Raw genomic sequence first — 14,912 nt, 5'->3', positions numbered from 1 at the left:
TTCCAGATGCCCGGTGCTTTCGTTTCCGTTCATTTAGAAGTTAGCTTACCCAGCCCGTTATCTATTTGCGAAGCTTTTGTTTACACCGATCAAGCACTTCCAATCGAACGCTGTCCCGTCTTCCGTGATCAACCGCCAGGCGCTTCAGCTTCGTACAACGGAAAATGTTACATTTTCTACAATCGACAGCCGATGAATTTCAAGGACTCATTAGGTTTTTGTCGAGCTCGTGGCGGTACTTTGATCGACGAGAGCAATCCGGCTTTGCAAGGATTCATCAGTTGGGAATTGTGGCGCAGACATCGAAGTGACGCTTCGTCACAGTATTGGATGGGTGCTGTACGAGATACAAAGGATCGGAATGCATGGAAGTGGATTGATGGTGAAGAGGTCACAGTGTCGTTCTGGAATTTACCCGGCGGAGATGAGAATTGTGCACGTTACGACGGATCGAAAGGCTGGTTGTGGAGTGATACGAACTGTAATACACCGTTGAATTTCATTTGCCAACATCGTAAGTCAATATTTTGAAATGAAAAGCAAATGGAGAGGTAATCCAACAAGAAATTATTTGTTATCAGAACCGAAGGCATGTGGTCGACCTGAACAGCCACCCAACTCAACAATGATTGCACCGAAAGGATTTGACGTAGGGGCAACAGTAGAATATTCCTGTGATGATGGTCATCTTTTAGTGGGACCAACGTCTCGTACATGTCTAGAAACTGGATTTTACAACGAATTTCCCCCAGTGTGCAAAAGTAAAAAGATTTGAGATTTTGTGACAAAAAGTTCCTTGCTAAACCGTCCTTCTCATTCTCAGATATCGAATGTGGTCTTCCAGCTTCAATTCCACATGGTTCATATGATTTGGTAAACGGTTCTGTTGGCTATCTGAGTACCGTCATTTACAAATGTAACACCGGCTACGAAATGCTTGGACGAGCGATGCTAACCTGTGATATTGATGAAAGATGGAATGGTCCGCCACCGAGATGTGAAAGTAATTTTTTTCTAACCAATTCTTTGTAGCGAAAACATAACATTGTCTTTTTGGTACAGTCATTGAATGTGAACTCCCGGAGAACTACGAAAATGGTCAAATCTTCTCGCCAAACGGAACATTCTTTAATTCTCAATTGGAGTTTGTGTGTAACAAGGGTTATAGATTGGATGGACCAAAAACATTAACATGCTTGGAGTCAGGGCAATGGAGTGAATTACTTCCCGCCTGTTTGAGGAGTGAGTCCTTTGCGTTAATTTAAGGAAAAAATGCATTCTTTAACACATCATTCCCTGTACAGTATCCGAAACAAACCATCCGACAGTTTTGCCGTCGGTCACGTCTATCAAAACCAGACCATCGAAACGACCAACCAGACCGCCAACACGACCGACAAATCCAACAACAACAACAATTTCCAGCTATGATGTCACCGATGACGATTCAGAAGAAGTCATTATTCCTGGCACGGTGCGCGAAGAATTCCCACCACGACGACCAGCCGTTAATGTTCAAACGAAAAATGTTCAACCCTCGCCAACGCTCAAAGTGCGTCCACTGTCGCCCAACTATGATACAACGACTAAGAATCCGCAAAACGTTATTCTGGCCGCACATCCGCAAGACAATGAAATTGCGAGCAGCGTGAACATAAGGTAGGACATTCTTTCGGTTTGGTGGCAATGCTAGAAACAAACTCAAAAATGTTTACTTCGCAGATCCGATCAATCGCCGAATGTTAACATTCCGTTCAGTGTGGAAAATGATCCAACCAAAGAACCGCAAGGAGCCAAACTAAATCTTGGTGCTGTTGTTGCGTTGGGTGCCTTCGGTGGATTTATATTCCTTACTGCAGTCATCACAACCATTTATATGTTGGTCAGAAGGTTGGTCAATTTGATTTCATTTTTTGTTGGTATTATTGAAAATTTGCAGGTTGCGTTTAGATTAGCCTTTATGACAAACGAAGAACTAGCTTTGTCTTAAAAAAACAAATCCATTGGCACTTTGGCACATCAATTTTTGTTTAGCGTTAGACTCTTCAAAGTGTCTAATTCTATAGATGCTCTGAAAGTACTTAAATTGCGAGGGCACATGACGTATCGGTTTTAGTTCGCTGAACACAAAACTCTTTCCATTTTTCAACAGCACATTTGTTTCCACATTGTAACTGCACCCCTTTCCTCCGTCATATTCTTGAACACTTCCACTCAATTAGTTAAAACCAGAAACACAAAAAAAAATTACTTTGACTTTCTCAGCTCCCAACCAACCAAACAGCGTAACCATCACATAGCAGCAACGAATTCGAAACTTCAATCCGAACGTCATTTGCCCTCGCGATGGTACACTGTACTGGCGTTACCGTTTCCGGAAATTCCAATTGGTCGTCGAGACATAAGTACATTCGGTCGTGGTGTGTACACTTCAAGAGCGGGATTCTTTAGTAATCCCTTATGAGTCGAGGCGAATAGCAATACAATGTGCCATAGTAATAGCCAAGTTAGATCTGTGTAAGCCTACAAATTGTCAGTCAATTCTTCGCACCAAATTTTTGAATATTTTTTGTTTGTTTCTTTTTGCACCCAAAAAACCATAAATATCTGTACATCGACTTTGTATGTGTAAAGTGGAACGATAGGAGGCAGAAGAAAAAGCTAATTTCCATTTATTTTTTGTTCGGTTGCACAGAAGTAGAAAGACACCACATTATCGTCATCGTGCTTCACCCGACTGTAACACAGTTGCATCGTTCGATAGTTCCAGTTCGGAGTCGAGAAATGGATTGAACAGGTTCGTTGATTTCAATCAATAATTTTCAGTTCGTTGTAGTCGGACGGTTTCCTTTTTTTGCTGAATGAATCAATGATCAATGATCACTTATAGATTACCTAACAATTGCAGATATTACCGTCAAGCATGGGAAAATCTGCATGAATCAGCATCAAAGAATAGCTCACACAATCACAATCCGTTACGGCGAAAAGAGACATTGGATCAGCCAAATTTGAGCCGATCACGTGATAACCTCACAAGATCTAGAGACAATTTAGATGGGTAAGAAGCATAACACGATTCACGATTCTATGATCCCTAGTTAATTAACAAAAAATGTTTCTACAAATAGTCGCGGACGAGATTTTGGTCGTGACAATCTAGGCTTAAGAGACGGTTCCGAAATGGTTGTAGCCGATGTCTGCGTTAAAGGTACGCGATTTTTCAATAGAACATTAAGTCTTTCGTTCCAAATTTCTGTTTTGACAAGTAAGAAGGGCGGTATTTCCACTCGTCAAAATAAAGATTTGGCACCACGCACGTCCTGTGTGCCTCACGCGATTAGGCAATATACATATTGCAATAGATATTGCATGTGCCGTAACACATAAAAATTGTTGAGAGAAAGAGAGAATATTTATGGTGTGAAATTTGATATATTCCAGGCGAGAAAAAGCGACACCATCATCACCATCACAAAAGTAACCATCGAAGCGATTTTCGCGAACCAAATCTAGCATCGAATAATGCAAGACGAGAACATAGGCACAGTGGCGGTCATTATTGACCCAAAATGGTTATTACAATCAATCTAGACGATTAACCTGATACGGACGGCATTATGATGTTATATGGACAGCTACAATAATAGTAATAAAACGGGAATGTGTGTTGTTACAGTTGATGAAGTAAAAGATTTTGTTTCAATATGTTGACAAAATATGAATGGAACAAAAGAAGTAACAGATTCGGGTAGCAACCAGTTTTGATAATGATTGTCGTCTGTAAAAGGTAAAATTTTGCAGGTTTTTTAATTTTTAATTTTCTGATTAACATTTTTAAATGAAAATGTTTGAGATGTTAACCGAGCAATATCAAACGAGACAAAAATTTTAAAAAACATTTTTTATCAATATTTCCATTCCGTGTATCAAAGATACTAACAAAAAACAAATAAATGTATGAACACTTGGACTTTTTTAAAATGGTCGGTAGACTTAATCACAATACTGTTGAATCAAAGATACTAACAAAAAACAAATAAATGTATGAACACTTGGACTTTTTTAAAATGGTCGGTAGACTTAATCACAATACTGTTGAACAATTCAGTGAAGGGTAAATGCCAAATAAAATTGTACTTTGACCTAGGGAATTTTGCAATTTTCAAACAATTCCAGCTAATTCATTTTTCTCAATTTTCATTTTCCCTTTTCAATTTACATAAAGTCTTCCTCATCGAGTTGTGTAATAGATTAATAGATGAATATACACCGGACGCTTAAAAATAAAAAAAAATTGATGGTCGATAAAGTACAGTACACGCATATTTACAGCTCAATAAACGTTAAGATTCTTTTCTCTCAATTTTCCTATTTTAGATTAGGCCGACAAGTTCATAGTTTATAAAGATGAAAAAAATGGCAACGCAAACAATTTTGTTAATTATTTTGAAATAAATAAATTATTAAAAAAAAGAAATGAAGAAAAACTAAAAAAAGCTCATCGTGGGACCCTACTTTATTTTACACAACGTCGCAATTGATCAGTTCAATTAAGCATGTATCGAAAACCGTACTTTTCATTTTTCAAGCACTACTTTCTACGCCCCAGAATGTAAAATCTATAACAAAACTTGGGATAAAAATGAAAATTCTCGTTGTTGTGTGTTTATTTTCCTCGGCTACGCCTCGGATCACCAAATCTCAAATCGATTGCAAATCATGATTAGCACATTCACCCTCCCACATTTTGTATGATAACACCACACAATATATCAAATTCAATAAAAGACGCACTTGTGATTTTCTAAGTCACCTCATGTAGCCAGCCTGGGAAACACTTCAGCCGATCTCTACTCTCAGCATATGTTAATTATTAATTGTGACATAGTTAATCCAGGGAGCAGCTGACTTGACGAAGAACCTAAATTCGTAAGAGGCTCTTGCCTGGTTACTATGTCGTCTAGATTCATTGTTTAGCTTCAGTCACTCCTCGATATTGATTTCCTTATTTCTGACTGCTGTTTTGTTCAATTCCATAGTTGAACCGACAGTCAATTGTGACGATGTGTAATATCAAGCACTGTCTTACGAAACTAATTAATTTTGTTTATGTCGTGCCATTCCGGCACGGACAGTTTTTTTTTATTTAAAATTTAGTTTAAGAATTAAATTTGTGAATTTTTGTTCAAAGACACTGGGTGAAGAAGATTCTTTCTCTGTTTCAATTTTTACAAAGGCACTTTCGCTCATTTCCACGTTTTTAATCTTTCCTAACTCAAGTGCATTTCATTCGATTTTACTTGCATGCTCACCGTTCAGTATGGTTGTTAATGTTTTACGGCATAGAATTGATAGAAACTGCACTTTCAAAGCGCATTTTAGATTTTTCAACTAATCAGTTTTGATCTTGTCCCGTTTAAAAAAAATCAATTTAAAATATTTAATCCAGTGAAATGATAATTGGTGGCGTCAATAGCTAGAACAGTAAATGTTCGCTGTTATCATTTCACTGATTTAACTTAACCAAATTGAATCGGTGACCATTCATCATACATGAAAACTCAATCAATGCGAAAAAAGAACGTAATCGATATCAAATTAACCAATTTTTTGGGATCAACGAACAAGGTGCAGCGAGTGTAATTTGAAGACTCAAGGTACAGCAGAGTATTGGTTAATTTGATATATAGAATTACATGACAAGGAAATTAAAACCATTCGTAGGACTCATGTCGGTGTGATCGAACTTTCTGGCTAAGAAAACGTATTAATTAAGTGTACTAGTAAGTGAGGGGAGAAAATGTTGCATCAAAAGTTTACTTGTTTTACTACACTGACCAATATTAGCATTACATGAAATTTTGGGAGGAAAAACAAAATTGATTTTTTTTATGAAAGAAATCAATTTTTGTTGTTAGAATTAATGAAAAATTTAATATATTGAAAGATAAAACAAAAGATTATAAGTTTGACGGATGTAGCAAATGTTAAAAATGAAATTAAATGATGAAAAAAAACGTAATTTTTATTGTAATATATTTTTAACATTAAAAACGAATTGTAGACCGAATATTATATGCAATTAGTAGATAGGAAAAGCAAAAAAATGTTTTGTAAATAAAATAAAATTTAACTTTTAGTAATATGTGTGTTTCAATACAGAATTGCCTTATCTTCAAACCTAACAAAGCAGTAAAAAAAATCCTGCCTTACCAATACAATTCAACGGGTATCGAATTGTAAAGCCACGTTATTTGAGAGTAACCATAAATGATATACTTTCCGAAGTGTTCCGAACAGGGCTTTTTTTAAGATTTTTTTTAATACAATTATTAAAATACTTGTATGTGCAGAATATCACCAGCTGGTGTTCAAACACTTTGTATTGTAAACAATTAAAAGATAACCTTATACACAGAGCATTTCTATGTTAACACGAATTATTGAAGTAAACAAAGAATGTGTTTTGATTGTTTATCATACAAAAGGTGTGTTAGTCGATCAGCTGGTGATATTCAACTGGCGCTTTTTCTGCACATACAAATATTTTAATAATTGTAGTTCCCAAAAACTTTGAAAAAATTGTGTTTTTTAAGGAATATTTGGAAACTTTTACATAATTTTTCGGAAATAAAATTCCCAAAAAAAATTCCTGGTTTCACTTCGAAGTAAAATCTCATTGTCCGGCCCAGTTACTGGTGCGTTGATTGAATCGAAGCCTTTTCTTTATCAAACTGTTGCTATAGGCCATGTTTAACCTAACAAAAAAATGTCGATTCCAAAGCTCGTAAGCGAAAAAGCACGAAAGCTCACTTCTTTACTTCGATATAAATTGCAGATTTTGCATGGAAAACTTACCGATAGTTTCGGTTTTTCACTAAAATGTTGTTCAAATGCGATCATTATCGAATTTTCTTTGCAAAATATAATTGAAATATTTGGTTTCACTACGGTTAGTTTTGAAGGTAAGTTAGTTTTGCGTTTAGTTAAGAAATTTTCACTGAGTTATTGGCAAAGTCGATCAATTTCTCATGCAAAATCTGCAATCCATACCCGAGTAGATACACACCATCTACAGTAAATTGATGAACCCGTCCCGTCACCCATAACGCTCTTCAAGCGAGTCATGCTAGAGATTATTAGAAACGTAATCGACATGGACATCCCAAAAGAGTAGGCCGACTCTAGTAGGAATTAATGTGATACGGTATAGGTTTCTTCAACGCACTTGATTGCGGGTTCGTCTCCCGTCCTGGCACCAATTTTTCATTTTTTTTCATTTCAAATTACATGTCCACAAACACACTACCAATCATTTACAGACATTCATAACGATTTCTACATTGAAATACAGCCATATATACTGTCCACTTCCCAAATTATGAGAATTATGAGATTTGTCACGGGTTCGTCGCCATATCGACGAAAGGTGCTAACGCATCACAGTTTAGGTATACCCAAACGTCCTGGATAAGGACGCAACGTTTGAACTACACAGGATCTTCAATCAACCGGATCTTCAATTAACATCACATTAACATTACACTAATACAATCAATTCGTACACACTAACAACATAGCAACATATCAACATTGCATTGACTAAATGAAAGTACAAAGATTGAAATGAAAAGTGTGCCGGGTAGCTCAAGTGGTAAGAGCATCGCCCCGGAAAGGTGAAGATTGCGGGTTCGTCTCCCGTCCTGGCACCAATTTTTCATTTCAAATTACATGTCCACAAACACACTACCAATCATTTACAGACATTCATAACGATTTCTACATTGAAATACAGCCACTTCCCAAATACTGTCCACTTCCCAAATTATGAGAATTATGAGAAGTGCGTTGGTTTCTTCCAAGGCCATTCAAAATGTCAATCGTCATCCACAGAGAAGGTGACAAAACCTCACTTTGAAGTTTTAATGAACAAATTTGTTTAAGTTGTGGTTATGTTTGCTTCTGTGGATGACGGTCAAAATTCGTTTCTACCGTACGATGGAAGAAACCTATAGAAGCGCGGATTTTGGTAGGGCCAGCCGCAAGAGAGTGTTGTACAACGGATTTGCCGCATTGAACCTATCAACGACACATCCCAGAAAATTATTTTAATGGAATACCTTGAATGTTTTATTATTTTTTGATATTTACTCCGAAAAGACGATACATCGAAGTCGGTATGTTGTTTTACGGCCAATTTGGTTATTTTTCATACATTGGGATATTTTTTACGAGATTTTACAGTAACCAGAGTTCGGAAATATCGGGAATTGAATTCCCTACAAGGGGTAAATGACCCTTAAAAAATCTGTTTTGGTGCTTGGTTTGTAGTGCGTTGTTATTTTGAATTGAAACCCGCCATACGTATAAAGAGTTATTTTATGACACCTCACCCACTACCGAGTTTATATGGTTTATACGGTTTATACCAACCAGGCTGGTACAGCTGGTAACAAAAATATTGTGTGATGAAAGAAAGCGTGTGGAGCGGAGGCTCTCTGTGCAGTGTGTGCACGACAAACCAACTTGGCAAAAATAAAATTTCGATAATTCATGTCATGAAGTGTCATTATACCCAATGTTCCAATGTTTATTACACAAAAACAAAAGAGAAATCTAATTTTAAAATTTTAATCCATTTAAATACCAATATTTTCGAATATCTTGCAATATGGAGCGATTGATTGGCTAAGTGATTACGCAGAGAAAGAAAATGGTTTGGCGGAATTGCGTCATTCGATTTGCGATGCGATGGGAGTTTTTAACAAATTTCTTTTTTCAACTTCATTCAGAGCTTTCGAGCCATGAGTGCAATACTAACGAATCATTTGCCAAATACGAACAAAAACTATGAGGGAAGTAAATCGTTGCTGAAAGAGCTGATTGAAATCGTCAAAGAATGTCAAACGAGATATGGTGGAAAAACGGAACTGGCTACCGAAGATGATCAGAAGTAAGTTGGTGAGGAGTGGTGGTGATGGTGACTATTGGTCATGCCTTTGTAATTGGACTGCTCATTTTTAGGATCATAAAACTCTGTTCAACCTGGGACTACGCCTTGTCGCATGGATTGAAAAGTTCCGTATCGTCGTTGTTCAAAAATGTCACTGAAATTGTCATAGGAAGTAATGCCGAACAGACAACAACGTTCTGGGATTTTGCGTACAGCAATCTTTCACAGCAGGAACGCGAACGGTTTTCTACTTTGCGACATGTGTGGACAGACGGTGGTAAAGTGAGATCCTTAATCCGCGCCCTGTTGAATGAGCGATCGTTCGAACGTTACATTTTGGTTTGGTTGAACGATCCGAATCTAGCAAACAGTTTCGAAGATTGGGCATTTCTTCGTGATTCAGAAGTGCAGAACCTGCTTCCGTCGATCGCTGCTGGTATACCGAATCAGTGTAATTCCGTCGGACGTTGCAGCCTAATTTCCATTTTTGCTTACAGGTCTCGGTTCGATACTTTTCGCTATATCAGTGGATAGTCCCGATCTGAACGTATCGTCTCGTTTAAAAGAAACGCGCCAGGAACCGGTGATCGCGGTACCCATTCCCAAAAACAATATTCCTAGGAAGACGAAAAATCGTCAAATTATCAATTTCGATGACAACGAACCGAATACCAGCTTAGCATCGTCCAGCAGTGGATCAGTTCCGAAATCGATGTCCGATTTGTGCTTGCGCATCGATCAAAGACCAAAAAAGCATATGGAACCAATCAAAACGGCGATCATTGAACCGTCGTCGACAGTGACTAGTCCACCCATACAGCCCGAATCCCCTAGCTGCATCACAATGTATGAACCATCACCGGCACCAATTCAATTCAATTATCAGCACGAATACAGCGAAGACATTGAAACGCCGCAAAGTGATTCGGGCATGGCGGATGATAATTTTAAGATAACCGATTCGTCAACATCGACCTCCACATCGAACGTTGCGTCAAAGCATACGTCTTTGAACAGTTCTATCAGTTCGATCAAATCAATGGAAGATGTTGCTGTGATAAAAGCGAGGCTACGTGAAACCATTGATCGATGTACGATGCTCGAGAATCGAATAGCCGAATTGAGTCTGTAAGCCGAAAACGAACTAAATTTACAGCCACAGAAATCCTGACAGCCAATCGCCAATTTCGTTTCAGTGAAAATCATCGTCTCAAAGGTCTGAGCAATTCATCGAGATACGGTTTCAACTACTTTTCGGTCAGTGTGCCGCGTGTTTCACTGCAGCAAACACGGACCAAACGATATTATGCATACGAAGTGCATGTAATACCTACTCATGGCGGCGACGAATGGACGGTGCTCAGACGCTACAGTGATTTTCATAAATTGCATAGGAAATTGCAAAAAAATGTGGCAGTCAAAACGTTGGACTTTCCACCAAAGAAAAGTTTCGGGAATATGGTGAGTGGGGGACTGGATGATGAAATGCCATTTACATTCCAACCATTTTTGATTCTTGTTTTGTTTTCCTCCGAATTAGGATGCTCATTTCGTTGAACAGAGGCGACAAAGGCTACAGGTTTATTTGAGACATTTGTTGGCAATTTTGCCGGATGTTTCGTCTTGCACCACCAGAAGTCAGTTAGAACAAGCATTTCCATTTTTCAAGTAAAAAAAATATGGAAAATGGAGCAGAAAATCCAATTTACAAATTTACTATACGGTCAAATCGAATATTCTATGTTTGGATGTACATATGGAGGTGCATTGTTTATGTAAATGTTGTTATTCAGTGAAAAAGTATTATTTAACCGGAAAGGCAGAGAGAAAGAGTTTATGTTTTTACTTACTGATATTATTCTAAAAACAACTTTTGTAGTCACACAGAAAATATAAATAAATTTGTAACAATTTACCTACATGGACACTACTTTCAATTGAAATTTCCATTATGGTTTAAGTGTGTGCAGTAGGGGTTTTTAGATTTCCTGTGGTGCGAAAGAGACCGGTTTACAAAAAATTCTTCTCTTCTATAGACGCCGCAAAACTACTTTTTAGAGTATTCAGGAACAACTTCAGGTGGTGAAAAATGAAAAAACTGAAAATTTTCCATTCTCACCTTCGCCCAAAAAAGCTTTAAGATAATTCCAGTTTTTCCTTTCGTTTTAATAAGAATGAAAAAAGTTTAAAAAAAGTAAAAACTTGACTTTGGGACCTTGGAACCAAATATCCCAATGGTTGATTTTCCGAGCAAATCAGAAATTTTAAAGTTTTTTTTTTCGATATCGAATCCTAATAAAGAATGATTTTGAAAGTAGTTTATATTAACTCGAGCGACCAAAAATGGGTATCGGGGAATATGGCACACGGTGCCGAAAGAACGCACTTTTAAACTACGTAAAAGGTGAACTCGCACACGCAAGCTTACTGCTGCAAAAGCTTTTTAGGCATGTCATCGACTTAATGACTCCTTTTACAAAATTTTGGTATCGAAAAATCGTGTGCGAGTTCACCTTTTACATAGTTGAAAAATGCGTTGTTTTAGCACTGTGTGCCAAATCACCCCACGCCTTTGCCACAAACAGAAATTAATTTAATTCCAGGCGTGATTGACCAAAATTCAAAAATATTTTCAAAAATCTTACTTTATTTCGATATCGAAATTTCCAACAACTTTTTTTAAAATGGTTGACTATGATTTACTTCTGTTTCACAAAATGTTGTGCTTATCACAAAACAGATGGCCCAGGTTTCTAAACAATTTTGTGATTTTAAAGAAAGGGAGAGATGGCGTTTATAGCGAACTTTCGTGCCACTGCACATCTGATTCGTTTATATATGACATTACCTCCGCCCATATACCTTGGAAATTTCTTCAAAATAAGCTGTCAAAGCCAAATATATTTCCACTGATTTTCCACTGTATTTTTGAATTATTATGAGTTGCCAATCTGCCTTTAATTTTTTCAATATTTTTTCCTTTTTTCTGATAGCATGCATGCATGAACTGTATAGAGCAAAAATAACAGGTGCAGGTGATAATGGTCTAATGTACCGCTACTCAAAAATTTTCAGTTTTGTTTTTTCGCCGCCTGAAGTTCTTCCGGACCGTAGCCTGAAAAGTGGTTTTCCGTGGTCTGCGTAACACTACAATTTTAGACCGATTCGCGCCGCAGAAAATCGACTACCCCTTGTGTGCAGCGATTTTTTTAAACATTCAGTTTGTCGCATAAAGTAATTCAGTTAAAATTCTGTGACGAAAATCCATAAAAATTTACCGTTTGAGCTAATTATAGTGGGTGTATTCTTCATACAGTTGCAACTGTCCAATGAAATACAGCAGCTGCTGTAATCTTTACTATCGTTTGCTCTATTCGACTCGAATCTTCAGATTGTTGAAATCAAGAGTGAAATATATTTTTGAAATTCTTACTGGTTTCCTGTTACTGGTTCCTGGTTACTGGTTCCTGGCTCCTGGTTACTGGTTCCTATTAAATAGTTTTCAAGAGTTTATATCAATGTTTGACCAGGAAGTGAAGCACTTATCCAGCGTTGTACATAAAGGCAATGACAAATCTGAGAAACGGGAAAGTGGATAGTCATGCTAACAAGAAGTTGTCGAAGTTGAACAGTTTGAGTCTGAGCAGAAATTGGCTTATAAGGGTTATCTGTAGCATTTAACTGTCAATCCACTACATTTTTGAAAGTACGTAGGATCGAAGAAGACGACGAGAGGTGCTTCAATGTATTTAACGGATGTTTTTTTTTCTGAGCCTAAAGGACCCAAAACTACTAAGAAAACGGTAGTCAAAAGAAATGAACAAAGGAAAGCCCTTCGCCTCAATCATCAATATCGACGACTTTTAAGTACTACAGTTGCCTTAGTGCGGAACAACGGTTTGGTTCTGCTCACTTCATTTGGTGGCATTTGGGCTCAATGGTATGTTTCAGCGAAAAAATGCATTTACGCAGGGCCGGATTGGCCACCTATAATAACTTCGTTCGGATCCGCCTTCACCATTCTTGACTAATGGAGGTATAATGACAAATCGACTTTCAATTTCACTTTCACTGTCTGACGTTGAGTTTCTTTCATCTCTCAAGCAGTGTGGATATGGCTCAGTCCAGAGCCGGAATCAAAAACGTACAAAATGTCAACTTCAGTTCATTTAATGGTCACTAAACTCTATATGAAACATGTTACACAATTTGATTTACTGTTTCTCCAGCTTTAACTCTTCCAACCGCTTTTCCAACTCAACCGTTGACAGTCCGTGTCCCCTGTTATACTGTATTGATGCCAAAATTTGTTGTTCCTCCAAACCTTCAATTCGATCGTACAGTGACATGGACAATTTTTCATCGACATCATTCTCCTCGCGTAATATGCAGAAGTAAATCAGAAATACCGCTAAGCTCAAAGATATAACGTATGGTTGGTACCACACTCCGGTGTTATATTGTGGATTTAGGTGACTTTGTCCGGCAGTCCAAGTAGCTGCTCCACTCCCAAAGTACTTTATCGGTTGATTGTTTTCTCCATCATCTGATCCTTTGCCGGTCGTCTCTTTCGCTGAGCTTTTGAAAAAGGCAACCTGAGGTTCAGAACAGCAACGAATGAGCCGTCTACAGAATGCAAATAGTTGGGCAGATGAAATTTTGAGCTTAACCTTTATTTGTCATTACTGTCCCACTTACCCGAATCGACGGAAATTAGTTTGCTTTGCGAGAAAATTCATTGGTTGTTCAGGATATTAATTTATGATGAAATCAGCCCGAAATAATGAAAATCGTCAGGCAAAACAAAGGTATAACCTATTCAAGCTGTCAATGTCAAAATGTTTTTCACATTGCAAACGTTGATTTTGATTGAGCACAAAATGGGCACATAGTCTGAGGAAAAGCGGGAAATATAGAAAAAAATATTTTGGACAGTGGTTCCACTTAGTTCCGGCTACAGCTCGCGAAATTACCGAAAATCAATTTCGGGTTTTTCTGAAATTGTCTTCGGTTTTCGACCTCTTCCAAGAAATAGTTTTTTTTCGCGACAAGTGACTTTCCGTTGCCTTTATTGTGAGAAACGTTGGCACATTTCGTAAGAAAAGCGTAAGGTAGGTGTGGCCTAAATTAAGTTTTTTACTGATGAAAAATATATGTTTGTGCCTTAGAATCACTAGGTCCCACCTTTTCGGCGGGTCGGGTCCCTTGACTGACAATGTTTTCAATATATTTTTAATCAATTTCATTTTATTTTCCGTTGTTAAACTTCCGAAACATCGCAAATAACTGAGATAAAAACCTTCGCGTGAGTACAAATTCTTTAGAAAAGTACTTTTTCTGTTCTCTATTTTCTAGTAATTTTGCGGCTAGATTTTTAATCAACAATAAATCATAAATAGACGCTCCACTCTGCTCTTTCATCATTTACCCCATTATTGCCAAGTAAGGTATTTCATTCAAAACTTGAGGTATAAAGTTTTGAATAGAATATAGGAACAGAAGATGTGCCGGTTTTCAAAATTTCGTGCGTGTATACCCTAAATATATATTTCTGATGTTCTACGGAATGGAAACAGATCAAATTAAATTCTGACAAAAGAAAGACTTAGTTTCATCGAAATCTTCCGAACCAAAGTTAACAAAATCCTAAAGCGGTCAGCTCTACCTCGCTTAACCTACCTGAAATGGTTTTTTAGCGAACGAGTTCTAGCATCGACTTCGCTAAAAGAAAGCCTTGAAGGAACAACGTATTGTTTATAGTGTGCCAGAAATGAACGACGAGGTCGTTTTATATGATTAAAAGAGAGGATTCGCTCAGTTCCGCTGAATATTTTCTATTTGTCGCTGTGCTTTTAGAGACTCACTTACGAAAATAGCTCTCTTCTTGTTGGTGTATTGCCTGCAAGTCAGTTGGTTTTTCTTCTCTCTGCACTTTTCGCAATGATTATAGTACATA

At 37.5% G+C, this 14,912-nt stretch overlaps 3 protein-coding genes across 5 annotated transcripts in view; 2 read left to right on the top strand and 1 right to left on the bottom strand.

Moving 5' to 3' along the window:
• Nucleotides 1–4,420, top strand: part of LOC119068621 — a 38,281-nt gene extending 33,861 nt beyond the window's left edge. Inside the window, exons 5-14 of one of the 3 annotated variants that reach the window (XM_037172283.1) lie at nucleotides 7–514; nucleotides 582–761; nucleotides 824–1,003; nucleotides 1,063–1,242; nucleotides 1,305–1,659; nucleotides 1,723–1,890; nucleotides 2,696–2,797; nucleotides 2,909–3,061; nucleotides 3,132–3,211; nucleotides 3,445–4,420. In XM_037172283.1, coding sequence (XP_037028178.1) covers nucleotides 7–514; nucleotides 582–761; nucleotides 824–1,003; nucleotides 1,063–1,242; nucleotides 1,305–1,659; nucleotides 1,723–1,890; nucleotides 2,696–2,797; nucleotides 2,909–3,061; nucleotides 3,132–3,211; nucleotides 3,445–3,566 — 2,028 coding nt within the window. In that variant the 3' untranslated portion in view covers nucleotides 3,567–4,420. Of the gene's footprint in view, nucleotides 1–6; nucleotides 515–581; nucleotides 762–823; nucleotides 1,004–1,062; nucleotides 1,243–1,304; nucleotides 1,660–1,722; nucleotides 1,891–2,265; nucleotides 2,652–2,695; nucleotides 2,798–2,890; nucleotides 3,062–3,131; nucleotides 3,212–3,444 lie in introns of those variants that run through there. The other 2 variants (XM_037172282.1, XM_037172285.1) reach the window with 2 other exon arrangements.
• A 4,130-nt stretch (nucleotides 4,421–8,550) lies between these two features.
• Nucleotides 8,551–10,877, top strand: LOC119068620 (sorting nexin-29). The gene is made up of 6 exons (XM_037172281.1): nucleotides 8,551–8,719; nucleotides 8,796–8,956; nucleotides 9,028–9,392; nucleotides 9,454–10,084; nucleotides 10,153–10,417; nucleotides 10,497–10,877. Exons 1-6 carry the CDS (start codon nucleotides 8,717–8,719, stop codon nucleotides 10,626–10,628), a joined length of 1,557 nt encoding a protein of 518 aa, XP_037028176.1. The 5' UTR covers nucleotides 8,551–8,716; the 3' UTR covers nucleotides 10,629–10,877.
• Nucleotides 10,878–13,108: 2,231 nt separating this feature from the next.
• On the bottom strand, nucleotides 13,109–13,813 carry LOC119068619. The gene is made up of 2 exons (XM_037172280.1): nucleotides 13,655–13,813; nucleotides 13,109–13,582 (listed from the first exon to the last, which is right to left on the bottom strand). The coding sequence occupies exons 1-2, from the start codon at nucleotides 13,693–13,695 to the stop codon at nucleotides 13,171–13,173; spliced, it is 453 nt and encodes a 150-aa protein (XP_037028175.1). The 5' UTR covers nucleotides 13,696–13,813; the 3' UTR covers nucleotides 13,109–13,170.
• Nucleotides 13,814–14,912: the final 1,099 nt, after the last annotated feature.

The sequence above is a fragment of the Bradysia coprophila genome, assembly GCF_014529535.1.
Source record: "Bradysia coprophila strain Holo2 chromosome X unlocalized genomic scaffold, BU_Bcop_v1 contig_20, whole genome shotgun sequence".
Taxonomy (NCBI): Eukaryota; Metazoa; Arthropoda; class Insecta; order Diptera; family Sciaridae; genus Bradysia; species Bradysia coprophila.
The sequence above is the reverse complement of the archived record's forward strand: the minus strand, read 5'-3'. Positions and strand labels throughout refer to the sequence as shown.

Excerpts from the sequence above, each read along its gene's own strand:
- LOC119068620 (XM_037172281.1), top strand. Across the intron at positions 9,393-9,453 it reads GCTTCCGTCGATCGCTGCTG|GTCTCGGTTCGATACTTTTC; the intron begins GTATACCGAATC and ends TTTTGCTTACAG. Across the intron at positions 10,418-10,496 it reads AGAAAAGTTTCGGGAATATG|GATGCTCATTTCGTTGAACA; the intron begins GTGAGTGGGGGA and ends CCTCCGAATTAG.
- LOC119068619 (XM_037172280.1), bottom strand. The coding sequence starts at position 13,695 with ATGAATTTTCTCGCAAAGCAAACTAATTTCCGTCGATTCGG. Across the intron at positions 13,583-13,654 it reads ACTAATTTCCGTCGATTCGG|ACGGCTCATTCGTTGCTGTT; the intron begins GTAAGTGGGACA and ends TGCATTCTGTAG.